The 15,253-nt window shown below is 39.1% G+C and overlaps 1 protein-coding gene across 1 annotated transcript; it reads left to right on the top strand.

The window, feature by feature from the left end:
• The first annotated feature begins 1,959 nt into the window (after window positions 1–1,959).
• chfr (checkpoint with forkhead and ring finger domains, E3 ubiquitin protein ligase) lies at window positions 1,960–15,253 on the top strand. The gene is made up of 18 exons (XM_074671040.1): window positions 1,960–2,113; window positions 3,229–3,351; window positions 4,011–4,110; window positions 5,587–5,696; window positions 5,779–5,838; window positions 5,918–6,115; window positions 7,330–7,407; window positions 7,972–8,137; window positions 8,253–8,407; window positions 8,547–8,709; window positions 9,144–9,352; window positions 9,500–9,616; window positions 9,701–9,784; window positions 10,299–10,369; window positions 10,650–10,737; window positions 10,912–11,019; window positions 11,192–11,264; window positions 12,409–15,253. Exons 2-18 carry the CDS (start codon window positions 3,246–3,248, stop codon window positions 12,449–12,451), a joined length of 1,929 nt encoding a protein of 642 aa, XP_074527141.1. The 5' UTR covers window positions 1,960–2,113; window positions 3,229–3,245; the 3' UTR covers window positions 12,452–15,253.

Here is a 15,253-nt window from a genome sequence, read left to right as displayed (position 1 = left end):
ACACACACACACACACACACACACACACACACACACACACACACACACACACACACACACACACACACACAAACATTTATTTATTTATTCATTTATTTATATATTTCAGAGGGTCTAGAACAGTAGATTTTTTTTTTTTTTTTACAAAACCATGCTACCAGATTTTTCCTTCCAGAGCAAAGTGAACAGCAAGAAACACCCACTGCTAATTACTTTGAACTGGACAACTCATAGTGAACTCTGTGCACAGCAGGATGTGACTTGATGCAGGAAGACCATCAAAAAAGTGCCACACCAAAAAAAAAGAATGCAATATAGATACTAAATAAATCCAACCTAGTTTGTACATACAAATCTCACACACATATACGGTCACCTGTATTGTGGGAAGATTTTGTTTGTTTTTTAATCTTATCAGTCTTTGGCTTAAAAGTTAATACTCACTTAAGACTACTCGGTACTTTTATACGTGTTTATACAAAGAGCTTTTTGCTTGGGTGATTTGCAGACTGGTCATTTTACTGTCAGCTGCAAAGCACTGAGATGAGAAGCTTGATGAGATCAGAAATGTTAACAAAAATATACCTGCAGAAGTCTTCTTCTCTTTTCCTCAGTGGAAATAAATACCTTAAATAGAATTACAACAAATTATGTTATGTGAAATGTCATAAGCTAGTGTTTAAGATTGACAGTGAATTGAAATATAAACAAAATCAAATCATTCATCAGGTTAATCCCATCATCATGATTAATCTGATTAAACATTTTAACACAATTGCCTTATCTGCTGCACAGAATGACTCAAAATCCATGAATGTTTCTGGCAACACATATAAGGGAGTTTGTCCAGATAGATTTAAGTTTAAAAAAAGGCAGAAGAGTGAACCAACATAAAATATGATGCACACTCTGCAGGAAGGAATTTTCTTTTCTTCCAGCATTTTAGCGTGGAACGTCAGAGCCTCAGTGAGTCTACCTCGGTCAAATTGACACAATTGCCAAGTGGATTGCAAAAAACTCAAGACCCATTAATATTATTGAGGATATGGTTTTTACAAAGGTTTTGCAAGTTGCCACTCAAGATGCATTGTACAATGCTCCATCAAGAAGCACAAAGTTCTTTGTTAACACAAACGGTTAACGGTGATCGATAAACATGTTAAATGCAAAAACATTCCATTCTTTCTTAAGTCTGTTTGCTCATGCAAAATAAAACATGATTAATATCTACAGCATCCCTGTGATTAACATTCATTAAAAATTTTGATCATTTGAAATTACAACCCAAATTAAAAGTCAACAGTAGTATTTGAATAGATAGATTATATCTATATATAGGCTTTATTAAGCCCAAGGGAAATGCGTGATTTATCATGATAAATCAAAGAGCAGACATGTGATTGATGTGATTAACTTGATTATTTTATAGCATTAAAATGACAAGTGCCTATAACTCCCAAGTGATATTTTAACACAAATATTTATATGTAAAAAAAAGTACTTTTAAAAGTTTTTTTCATTATTATTATATGTTGGCACTTTTGGCTGATTGAAAAAGAAAATACATCACATGAAATACCATCAAGACTTTTCCGTACCCTAGGCATTTTTAGACCCTAAATTTCACCCCAGCACCCCTGAAAAAAATATATTAGTGCTGATGCTGAAATAGAATTTTTAATTCAGCAAGTGTTTTTTAAACATGATAATCCTATTATATAATGATTTAAAGACAATAAATAACATCTTTAATTTTTTTTTAAACTATCTTTTGTTGTAAGTTGATTAGTATTATGGTTGTGATTAGGAACCCAGTGTGCAAGAAATAAATGTTGAACTGATGTTAAATTACAACTCAGCATTCCTTAAAGTCTGATCTTAAAACCGTCCCTGTAGCCTGATGATAACTTTATAATCAGGAGGAAGACACCACAGTGATGTTTTGGGGGTAATCAAGTCCAGACTTGCCCCTCCTCCATCAGCTGATGACGGTGTATATTGTCAACCCAGAGCCGAACAGGAAGTGCATGTTTTGTTTAGCTGGAACATGAGGACAACAAACTGTGGATCATGAGGAAATATTGGATCATCGAAAGAAGGATTTGACGAGAAAGTGAGTGTGACAGATATATTAAATGTTATGGGTGTTGTAGTGTGTGTCTTCTTTGTTTTCCATGGGAGACCCAGTGCAGTTTGTCTGCTAATGCTAGCAACAGCGTTAGCTTAGTGTTATTATTCCACGAAGTTGTTAGATCTTGTGATAATCACAGTAAGGGACTTTATGGATCATTTTTTCAAACTTATCATGTAATTACATAGGTAGAAATCTAATGTTTTCAAGTTTTTGTCGAAAAAGTCAGTTTGAATCGTAGAAAAGCGAAGCGTAGCTAAGTGTTGTTAGCAGATTCCACCCCAAGTGGGCTCCCGTACCAAAACTCATGAGAAAATGCGTTAACTTCATCAAACGTTGTGCTTTTTGGTCAGGAAGATATCCTTCTAACATTGGTCAGAAACTGTAATGGATCGTCAAAGTTCACCTGTAAATTCGGCGTGTATTAGAATATTAGTAACTGCAACACAACAGTTTAATCAGTGAATATTGTTGCGGTGTTTTTTGACTGAGGTTATTGAGTTCACTTGTTACTCGGTTAAGTGTATGCAGGTATTTTGGATGAACACAGAAATCGAGTCTGGGTGCTTGAATTTATTTTGGAACACGTCACACAATGATGCATTCAAGCAAATAAGCAATAGAAAGCTTAATTTGAAACTTGTGACAAAATTATCTTTTGTTTTCAAAGCCACCTTTCTCTAAAAACATCTACTGATCAGATAACATGTCTGAGTAGGTTTGGATTGTACTACATTACACAAAAAAATATTCTCTATTTAACTTTCTTCTTGCTATTTTGTGCCTTGTAGCCTATGCAAAATACATGAAACATAGATCATCATTTTATTTATTCTACATAGCAGTTGAAATGTCATTGCAAAAAATAGATGGTAGAAGAATGTCAACACAGCAAAAACAATGGAATAAAAGGCATGCACAGCATTCAAATTACTGCACAGTCCCTGATTTTTGCATCACTGTACTTCAAGTCAAGCACTATTTTGCATCATGTATATATTGCTTTTAGGTAAAAACTGTTTTTTTTTTTACCTGAAACTCTACTTGAATCACAGTGTTTTGTTTCATTATTTTAAAACTGTGTCATAATTCCCCAGAGAAACAACACTAGAAGATGGACAGCCATAAAAGAGGACAGGCTTGGGGAAAGCTGGTCAAAGTGAACTCCAGTGAGACTGTCCTGCTCTTCGATAGGGAGTGCACAGTTGGCAGAAAAAAAGGTAGGTTTATCTAGCACAAACGAAAGCTTAAGTCTAATATTATTAAACTTGGGTATTTTATGTGATGCTGTAATAAGTTCTCACTGTGGTTGATGCCTGGTAACAAAAGACAGTCCTGTCTGTAAGCATAGATATTTCTGTCAGTGTCTGCAGCTTTTAAAACCTCCCCCTTGAAAACACAAAGAATTCTTTAGCGCACCAAACTTAGACAGCCTCTTGTGATGATAACAAAAGGCTTCCATTGAGAACATGTGTGCGGAATATTAAGTAGATTTTTTCTTTGTATGGGTTTTGCTTGAGAAAAGGTTGGGCCTATATCCCCCCTCTTTTGTCTGTTTTGTTGCTGAGAGCTTTTGGAATTTACTTTACTGCAATGTAAAGCCGTTAGCCTTAAGTGGTAAGCTGGTGTCTGTGAATCTAATTGGTGTGTGGTTTAATTGTCAAGGTACTTTTTACATGATAATGTCGAGATATGCAGCTCTTTTACTATATTAGCCAATGGAGGAATGGAAAGGAAAAGTAGGTTAACATAAAAATGACTTATTAAACATCCTAACACTAACATTCCAAATGTATTTTCTCTTAAAAAACAAACAAACATAAAAGCTTAAAAGTAATCTATATTATTCCTGTTCTTTGTTCTTCTTCTTTTTCTGCAGGATGTTTTTTATCCTTCCCAGCTAACAAACTGGTATCAGGGGAGCACTGCAAGATCGTGCAAGATGAAAGCTCAGGGTCAGCATGGCTGGAGGACATGAGGTAGTGCATGCTTGATGTTCACCCATCAGTGAAATCTCTGCAGCACAAAATTAGACCATCATGCTGCTGAAATGGAGTCAGTTCTGAAGGAAAGGATTAGTTAGGAATAAATATAAAGTTGACTTAAACTTGTTTTACATGATTTGAACACAATGGCCCTCATTTATCAAACCTGTGTACGCCTGAAAAATAGGTGTATGCTCCTTTCAGCGCACAGATCTGCACAGATCGGCATTTATCAATCTGAACGTAGGCGTCAGGTACGCTTAATCCATGCCAGGTCTGAGTTTGTGTTCATGTCAGTGGTAAGCGTGGTGCAACGAGAGAAATATGTATGTGGAGGAGCATTATTAGTTCATATAAGGGTAAAACATTTTCAGAAATAAAAATTGATGTTCTTAAATATGACACCAAGAATGTTTCTAACATTTCGCTGTTCTTCCGCCAATCTATAAAATACTTAGCTATGAAAGAGCAGCAGCACATACTGTCAGCCAATTTCTTCTTAGAAAAAATGTGTTACCTTTATCAGTTTTTAATACACTCCCATGTCTATGATAAAGTATCCGCAGAGAACATTTAGGGGATGCTGGATCAAACTTTTAGCCTGGATCTTTTTAAGGAGGCTGTATTGATTACAGCTTTACTGTGAAGATTATTATTTCACAACCCACAAAATTATATGAACGTGAACTGTGTGTGAAAAAGTGACTATTTATTAAGATAAGACGTTCTTTTACATGAGATCACAGCCTATGTGCTCGTCTCATGGTACGAATAATCATAAAACTTCGGTCTACCCAAGCGTAATTGCGCACGATCGACACACTTCAGCTCCACTCCCTCCTCAGTCTGTCACAGGTTCAGGCTGGAGTCTTCAGCTTCTTTCAGAGGTTAAACACATTTTTAAAAGCCAACTTTCCACGTTTCTGGACCTGAAAGGAAACAATTGAAACATTGTGGCTTCTAATAGTCAGACATCATGGATGAATTAATCAAGCTATAAACGAAGGCTGTGTAAATTAAATGTTTAAAATTCTGCTGTACTTTACTTTGTCACATCCACGCTGCTGAATCACTGCAGTGATTTCCTTGCAGGTGAGTTTTTTCTGATCCACTCTACTTTTCCGACTGCCAAACAGTGCAGTGTCATTTCCTCTTTACCTCTGTTGCTATGGCGTTGTCAACCTCCAGCATGGAGAAGTTCCCTTTTTCCCTCCATGTCGTAAATTCCGTGGATTCGACCAGCTGAACATTTGCCGTGATTGGCCCTGTTACGCACTTTCATAAATCACACGTGAACATTGCTGTAGGATTGTTTTTACACCCAGATCTGCGCCAAATGCCACGCAAGATTGATAAATGAGGGCCAATAATCTTTCATTATATAGAGTTAAGCTGCATCCATGTGTATGATTTAATACCTTTTATATATCCATGACTTCTACATCCTTTTCTTTGTTTCCTTGTCTGCAGCACTAACGGCACAGTAATCAACATGTCCAAACTGGTCAAGAAGCAAACTTACATGCTGCAAAATGGTGACGTCATCTATTTTGTGTACAGGAAAAGTGAGCCAGAACAGAGTGAGTTTTTAAGCTGTGTGAATGATGCTTATGTAATTTATGAGGAAGTAAAGACTGAACATTTCTCTTGCTCCCTCTGTAGATGTGGCGTATGTATACCACTCAATGAATCCACAGCAGTCCACTTCACAACACAGTTACAGTAAGTAGTTCATTAATATCTGGAACAAACACTTCAGTTGCACCACATTATAGTACCCTGACCCTGTATCTACCCTCAGAGAGGTCAGCTCACAGTCCAGCTTCCGTCCCACTACCTGAGACAGAGATGTCCCTCTCTGTGGAGCCTGTAATGCTCTCAAAGGCTCCTCGGGATTCAACCCAGGAAGAACCTCAGCCCTCTACCTCTTCCTCGCACTTCTGTATCCCGGCTGCTGCTACTTCTGGTGCCATGGCAACCACAGCCTGTCCTGCTTCAGGTAGCTTCTCAGATGAGCCACTTTGGGGCTTGTTCGTGGACAGTCCTCTAAGAAGTAATAGGGCACCATACATCTTTACACAGTACACACACACGCACACACACACACACACACACACACACACACACACACACACACACACACACACACATATGTATACATACATAATTTTCTGATGATGTAAATAAACCCAAAAATTATTTTAAATTCTACAGAGCTCTTGTAAGTAACTCCTTGTTTCCTGTCTTGACTTGTGAGTTAATTTGTATAATTTATTCTGTGATGGAGCTTGTAACTCAAGTTACTCATATGTCAGATAAATTTTCCCCATTGAAATTAATTGAATTAATTGAATCTGTTAAGTCCCCAAAAAACACAGCTTCTTTTATGACGTTCTGTGTTTTAAATAAGAAAATGATTTTTTAAATTTGTACTATATAAAAACACAATATAATGTACTGCAATAGACTGTTTTTATTGAATATAATCATCAGCATTGACCTTGGAGATCAGACAACTTAAAGATGCTGACTTAGATGGAAGAGAAAGGCTGAACATAATAACTGGATCTTATTTGCTGATTTTTTTCCATTTTCACCAAGCTTTCCTCACTTGAACCTGCAGGTGTTTTGGATTAAAAAAAAAACTATCCAATGAGGTCTGCTTCATCCTCCCTTTCAAAATGTTTCTAAAATGAGTTTGACAATTGTCATTAAATAGTACTGTTGCATGCCCAGTTGCATTTTTTTATGGTTGTTTCTTTTATATAAACTTTTGCAAAATAACTGCAAGCACAAGTGCAAGCTCAACACTGATGCTTCCACTGCGAGCGAACTGCTTGAAATGATCGAGCCAGATATGGGATTCTGGACGGGTGTTGCTGCACTGTGGCAGTAGCTGCGCCAGCCAACAGTAGGGTATCTGAAACTGGCTTGTAACACAAACTTTGTTTTCCACTCAAAATGAAAAATTGACTGAGGGACAGCTCATATCTCAAGAAACTTGTTAGCCGGGACACTCCTAAGTCAAGGTACCACTGTATTCCTAAAGGCTCACACCTCGGCCATTTCCTTCCTCTAGTTTGACTCCAGCTCACTTGATGCAGCACATAAAATGTTTACAGTACCACCATGAACAGTCACATCAGTGTTTATTGAAACAAGCAGGCATCTGTCATTTCTTCAACCAGGTCTGTTGTTTTTCCACCTTGTTAGGGAAAGCCAGAGATGATGCCCAAGCACCGGGCAAAGATGTGGATGACATGGAACCAGAAAGCAAGAGGAGAAAAACCGGTGAGTGTAAGATTTGTTTTAACATGTTGTCTTCACATTGTTTTCAGAATTTTTCGAGCAGCATAGTAACCAGCAGAAGCCACACTGTTGGAGGTTTTCCTAGCTCTTAAATCTGGCTGTGTTGTGTTGTTTGCTCAGCACTTGTGTTCACAATGAGAGAGGAAGGAGAAACAGCCTGATGCCTTTCAATCTGCAATAAACAAGCCTTTCAGTGTGACTAAAGATGAAACTCCAACACACTCTACTGTGTCTATCTTGAAAAAGACAGAGCATATGTACTCCACACATGTTCCTTGATTCTCCCCTGTCCAATAAGAGGGACGTGGGCAGGAGATGGGTTTCAGGAGGCAGGCTGTGACCTCAGAAGAACACTACAAAAGCCTCATTATTGATTTTAAAACATGACTGACAACAGCAGAGGCTAACCCCATTAGGAAGATGTTTTAAATTGAATGTATGCTGCTGTGGCATGTCACTCTCAAGAAGCAACCCCAGTCTAAAATTTTGAAGCCCATATTATTGTTCACTCATGAGTAAATCATTGTTCAATTACTGTGTTTCCAGATCAGGATTACGATGCAGGTTTACAACACACTCCCAGTTCAGAGGTCGTGGCTTCGACAGAGAAATGTCCTCCAGCTAAACCACGGGTGGAGGGGGCAAAGACGGACAAGATGGAGGAGAGCCTGACGTGTGTTATCTGCCAGGACCTTTTGCACGACTGTGTCAGGTGAGATCTCGGAGCTCTCTGCTTTTGAAGGAACTTTTCGTAAACAGAGCATGTCCATCAAATGTTAGATCTGTGTTTCTCTAAGATGTAGTTTCCTCTCTTTTTGTTGTTGCAGCTTGCAGCCCTGCATGCACGTCTTCTGTGCTGCTTGCTACTCAGGCTGGATGGAGCGTTCATCACTTTGCCCCACCTGCCGCTGCCCCGTGGAGAGGATCAGAAAGAACCACATCCTGAACAACCTGGTGGAGGCTTACCTCCTTCAGCACCCAGGTTTGTTTAAACAATGCTTATTTTAGTGTCATCTTTCAATTGTTTTATATTTTTGTTCTTTATTCTTTTCAAAAGAGAACAGAAAACTAGCACATCTTATTCATTTTGGCTAAATTTGTATACGTTTGCATGTCCACAGAGAAGTGTCGCAGTGAGGAGGATCTGAAGAGTATGGACAGCAGGAACAAGATAACTCAGGACATGTTGCAGCCAAAAGTTGAGCGCTCATTCTCTGATGAGGAGGGCAGCTCAGACTTCCTGTTTGAGCTGTCTGATAATGACAGTGACTCCTCAGATACTGGGTAAAACCTCTGTTTATATTTGTTGAAGCACTTGTGTGAATTTTGCCATTTGATTTGGTTTTATCTCTAGTCTCAGTCATTATTTGCAAAGTTCAAGTAGGTCATTTGATATTTTTACATTTTTGGAGGCCATCAGAGCAGTAGCCAGCTGCTGAAAATCTACTTACCATACCATACCAAATTTATTTATAAAGCACTTTTAGTAACAACCACCTGTTTAAACAAAACGCTGTACAGGTAGATAAATAAAAAGATTAAGACAGACACATCAAAGAAAACATACTAAAAACAAATAAAAGAAAATAAAAGAGTATAAGATCAGGCAAAACCACCTTTGCAAAAATACATGGAAGAAAACATTACTAAAGCTCAAACTTAATTAAAAATGTTTGATACAAGTTTCTTCATGTTAAGTCTCCGTTTTCTGTCTCCAGCCAGCCTCTGGTGATATGCAGACAGTGTCCAGGCTACAGAAGGGAAATCGATCAGGTGCTGTTTGCTACAAGCTCATACTACTTGATTCCTGGTCTTCCTCCTCCGCTGCAGCTTCATCCTCCACCCAAACCCTCAAGTGCAGAGGGGTCAGAGGGGTCAGAAAAGCCTACAGGGGAGCAGCCCTCAACATCCTCTGACATCCCCTCAGGTGATCCCTGTTAAAGTAAAACACAGGAAGATGATAAGTCAGAGCAGTAGTAGTTTGTTGTAATTGTTGCAGGAATGGTTTCCTTTCCTTGAGATCTTTATTTCTGGTTCTTTTTTTGGTAAATTTTCCTGCTGCTGCTCCTTTTAGCTCCCCAGGAATACCGCTGCCCCCCTCAGGGCCTCCATCTCATCTGCAGCTGCTGCTTCCAGCCGATGCCCGACAGACAGGCTGAGCTGAGCACCCAGCAGGGTGTTGCTCAACACTGTGAGTGTCCTCTGAACTGCTTGGATAATTTGTTCTGCTCATTCTGTAATGCAGTGCATATCAATGTTGTTCTTTGTGTTTTAGGTGTTTTGTGCCTGCGACCTTTTTGTCACATGTACTGGGGCTGTCAGAGGATCGGCTGTCAGGGATGCCTGGCTCGATTCAGTGGTATGTGTTACTTTTCGTATTAAAACAGGAAAGTCCACACTGGGGGAGGGGGTGCATTTAAACTCAGACTAAAATAATATTTTAGTCTGAGTTTAAAACATGAAGTGTCAGTTTGTATATTATGTGTAAATCTTGTTAGAACAAATCTATACCTGAAACACATGTACGCATGAGATGACTATCTTGTGTGCACAAGATGAAAAGTACCACCTTTTATGGAATTTCAGAGCTCTATAGGAAATAATCCTAATCAATAATAACTCTTTTTATTCATTTTGATTTTAAAAACAAAAGATACGGTATAATATGCACCATGGTATCTCAGGGGATGTATTGGGTTCACTGTTTGCTACACAAGCAGCTTGTTGTCCAGAATAAATAAAAGTGATGCAGTTGAACATCAAATCTTGTGCCTTAATGTGACCATCCAATATTTTAAAAAACTGAGATGTTACCTGTGAAATAACCTGAGCATGATGAAGAGTTTTGGTTTAACCCCTTGTTGATCTTTCAGAACTCAATCTGACAGACAAATGCTTGGATGGTGTGCTGAACAACAACAACTACGAATCAGAGATCCTCCAGGTAAGAAGGGCTCCATAGCCATGTCAGAAATGATTTTAGTGGGCTACTCAAAAAGGTCTGTGGATTAAAGCATGTAAATCCAGACTGCTTGATTTTATTCAGTGAAAGTTTTAATGTTTTACCCTTATGTCCACTTGGCACCTTTTTGTCTAACAAGCAGCACTTGTTGCTCTCGGCTAAATAAAGCACCATCACAAAGTTCCTAAATGAAAGCTCCATCAACACTGAGTTCTGCATTCAGATTGTAAGCAAACATTAAGATTACTGTGTTTCCTATCAGAACTACTTGACCTCCAGAGGGAAGACGTGGAGAGATTTGCATCAGGAGTCTCTGCAGAGCTTACAGCAGGGACACTACCATCTGACAGGTGGGTTCACACATCTAAACTCACTGACACTCTTTCATCTCTGAGTTTTGAACTGTGATACAGATTTTGTACATTTAGTACAGAATGAGTTTTCACCCATGATGGACCCAGACTAAGTCCACGATGTCATTTAAAAGGATGATAATGATAATATCCTGTCCTCTGCACCTTCAGATGGTCGCATCTCTGCCGACACAATCCTCTGCTTCTGCTGCGGCCTTAGAGCCTTCAAAGAGCTGGCATACAAATACAGACAGAACATCCCTTCATCTGAACTGCCAGGTCAGACACACCACACTCTGTTACTTTTATTTTTACATTTTTTAATTTGAATAATACAATAAAAAACTAGAGTCTAAGCAACTGTTTTTTTCAGTGTTCATCCTGTGAGGACAACATGACCGTCCCTTATCCTAGATGCTATTCTTTTAACTTTTTGTTGTTCTCCCTTCAGCTGCTGTAACATCTCGTCCTGACTGTTACTGGGGACGCAACTGCCGCACTCAGGTGAAGGCACATCATGCAACGTAAGTATTCTTGTTTCAGGCTCATGAGTTCATCTGTTCTACCGAGTGTGTGTGTTGTGAAGAGCTACAGTTTTTATTTAAGGCTTATTTTTGCTTGAGGGCTTCCCTCATGTGGCGAACAACGTAGACAACTATTCTTTACCAGCACCCAGAGCTGTATCTTATCACACTTATCACACTTTCACATAAGTTTCATATTTTAGACCAGAAGCGGCTGCTTGGTCTTTTCTCAGAAAGAGATTATTTTTAATATTTTTTTTCTAAGTTTTTTTGGGGGGATATAGCAGTGGATAGAGCAGGAAACAGAACAAGAGAAGGGAGTGGGGAAGAGGCCACAGACAGGATTTGAACCATTCATGGGTAAGCCTTCTGTCTCCCCAGCTTGACGGCTAGATGTCAGAAAGCAAAGTTGCCCTCTAGGGGCTACATGGTAAAACAACAGATCCAAGAGCCAAAACTTCTCTGTTAACTTTGGTTCTCCTTTAAACAATATTGAGATGTTTGTTTTGTCTCCTGCTGGATGTTACTTATTGAATATCTTGATAAAGTAGAAGATTTCCTCTTTCTCTGAGGAAAACTGTGAGTCTGTGCAGCTTTGCATTGGTCTCTCAGTATCATTAAGTTACTGACTGATATGCAGTTTAGGCCCACTGTGTAATATATGAATGCCAATCACAAGCAACTGTTGTGATGAAATCTAATGTAATTATACTTTTCTATTGTAAATATTGTCAATATCTGGAGATCAATTTAAGTCATACCAATCAGTTGGTTCTTTGTGAATATGATACAATAATATTGTTAGCATGGCAGACATCTTTGAAGAATTAGAACAAATACAAAATGCTTGGTGATAATGTGCAAATAGTTGATGATACCTTCTCTTAAAAGACACATCATTCTTACATGTTCTCATCAAAGCATCACTGAGGCCTCTGTCGTTGGTTTTGGCTTTTCTCTGGATGAACATGGCTGATATTTATGAAAGTGGCTGTAGTTCACCCATTCCACCACTAGAGGGAGTAATTGTTCAAGTGTGGGCTAGTAGGATTTTAATTTGCTGTGGGAGACCTGTGGTGGATGCTTGATGCCATTTCTTTGATTGTGATTTTTTTCATTCATGTTTTGTTTTCTTTAATTTCAGGAAATTCAACCACATATGTGAGCAGACGCGCTTCAAGAGCTGAGGGAGCCGAGAGCTTTGTGTCCTCACTAAGTGTCAAGCTGAGTCTTCAGATACAATCTTAACCACTTTTTTATGTGTCAACTGTAGAGGACGGGCTTCCAGATGTCATGCAATAACTAATGCAGAATTTACAATCAGTATCCATTTACAGTTGTGTTTTGCTTGACACAGGGCTGTGTAATTATGCTATGCACATTGTCATCATATTATCGTGTTTACTAATGGTTGGGCTGCTATTCAGAGTTTAGACCTCATTGGAGTGTCGGCACCAGCCTCTCCTGAAATCAGTTTGATGTGGGCCCATGCACTGCTGAAGTTTACCTGGTGTTAGACCACTTAGTTGCTGTAAATGCTTCCTGGAGCTCCAGCTCGTTTATAAAGTAATGTCAGATCAAGAGCTAGTGCTGCAATCTGTGAATGCACTTGCAACATGGCGGTTTGTTTTCTGTTATTCCCTCTTTCAGTCATTGTAATTGAGGCGTCAAATCCCTGATGTATGTTTGCTTTGGTATTGAGATATGAAATTATGTATTCAGTTAGTAAATGATCCACAACTTCCTACAGCACACAGCTAATGATGGCATTAGAGTTGAACAGCTGTAGAGCCGTCTTATTTTATAAATTCAAACCCCCAAAAGTACAGTAAAGCAGAAATGTCTCACCGCTAAGGGACTTTCTTGTTTCACCAGGGTATTACTTACTCTCCAGACAGGGGGCAAAAAGCCACGTCAAAGCCTGTGCATACGTACCCTGCTAGATTAATAATCCCTTGTGATATTTGTGTAGGATTTGGAAGGGGATCAATGTGTTGTAACCCTGTCAGAGGGCATGAGAGGCTCGGGATAATCATCTCAAAAGGTGATTATAGCGCAGAAGGGACCCTTTCTTGGAGCTCTGTAGTGAGGGCTAAGCTGTGATAAAATGCAGTTACTCGTGTATGGTTGTGAGAGGAATAAAGCACTCCAGGAAACCTGTAGTGGTTGATTAAGTTGAAGGTGGTAGCCCGTAGCTGGAGTCTGATCGTGCACTTGGACCATGAACAGTTTAGAGAACTGTGCCAACACTAAAACTCATGTAGTTGTGTGCGTTTGTTGTAGAGCAGTGGGAATTTTATTCAGATGTTTTGAAGATATTAGTTCGATAGCTTGTTAAAGATTTTAGATTATTTGGGATCCTCAGGTACCTTCATCTGCTGCATTGCTTGAAATCACAGGTAAACCATATATGGTGGTTAAAAAGTTCAGTCGTGCTGAATCTGATGTCTTCTTGTTTTTGACTATCATCACCTAGTTGTCTCTACCATGCAAACAAGCACAGCTGGTATCGATGTCTACTGAAAAAAAAAGTGACAAATCAGACGTTTTTGTATCTATATTTTGCCGATTCAGCATACAGACATTGATTTAAAGAGGCCTTAAATGTATTGAAATGTACTGATTTAAAAGAGGCTGGACTAAAGGGATCACTGGTGTTAGTTTTCAACAGAAGCTGATGGACAAGATGGAAATAGAAATGTTCAACACTCAACTTGCATCTGCTGCATTTGCATGATTCCTGATGCAGAGGCTGGGCTTATTTAGCTTCTTATTTAGTTTTCTGCTTCTTTTTAAGAGAACTTGTTCTAAAGGTGACTTTGAAGATTTGCTAGATGTGTTTATACTGGACAGCTAGGAGGATATTTGCACATAACTTTGTCACACATTCATGGAGAGGCTTCTTTTCAGGTCTGCAAAGTTCTAATTTGAACCAAACAGGCTTGAAGAGGAGTCTTTATCCATAACGTGAGACGTCAGGTCTCTGGCTCATTGAAGTCCAAACTGGGACACTTCATCAAGAAGAAATATGCATCGAAGGGAAAAGACAACTTTTTGAAAAGTTAATCCTTGACAGTTTATGGGCTAAATCTTAGAAAAGTATGTACTTTTGAAAATATATATGTTATTAGAACCATGAGCCATAGTAATTGTGGACACAGGATGTTTTATTCTGGAGCTCCTCATATTTTCATTGGAGGTGTTTGTGAATGGGCACTTTCCTGGCCTCAGCCAGAGCTCCTGTGTTGATTTGTGGTGTTAGTAAGGAGGTTTAGGTGTGTTTTTTTTAATTATTTGTATCCCTTGAGTCACGGTGGGTCCACACTGGCATTCCTTAGCAGCTCAGGCCCTCAGCCACACCGTCGGGGGATCGACTTGGTTTGTGCTGAGTTTCAATTATTCTCCACCGGAGATCTGGGCAACATAAGCCAACAACAGTCCCGAGCCGCTCCAATCAGGAATTGGTATTAAAGAGGCTTTGGTTGAGTGCTTTGCATTCTCCCTGGTGTGTGCATGAGTGTGTGTGTATGTGTATGTGTGTGTGTGTGTGTATGTGTGTGTGGAGAGGGGGGGTATGTTGTATACTAAGGAAAATATTTACCCACTTTGTGCAAGAGTCTGGACCAGGCTGCTCTGCAGTATGGAAGAGGCAGGTTTGATTCTACCTCATCTCAGCTCCCAGGAAGACGGGAGACTGAACAGGCGTCAGAGTTACTTTCTAAATTCATCTCTCAGTTTGAGGAGGGAGTCCCACTGATGCCTGTGAACTCTGTCTGTAATGCACTGTTAGTCTAGACTATAATCAATACCAATTTAATCTATATTGTAGCATTAGGCACATGTTAAATTTTGAGAGGAAATGTTTGATAAACACCTCTTTATGCTAAGTGTGTTGACCTGTTTGTTAAATTAGAAATGCTACTATTGAAGATATAGAAATGGAATCACCTCTACGTCTGTTCGCTTGTTTCTCTTACTGAATAAAAAAA

This window comes from Halichoeres trimaculatus, unplaced genomic scaffold, assembly GCF_033239565.1.
Source record: "Halichoeres trimaculatus isolate MK-OKI-2021-1 unplaced genomic scaffold, fHalTri1.1 fHalTri1_scaffold_5, whole genome shotgun sequence".
Lineage (NCBI taxonomy): Eukaryota > Metazoa > Chordata > Actinopteri > Labriformes > Labridae > Halichoeres > Halichoeres trimaculatus.
This window is presented reverse-complemented; position numbering and strand designations above follow the sequence as displayed.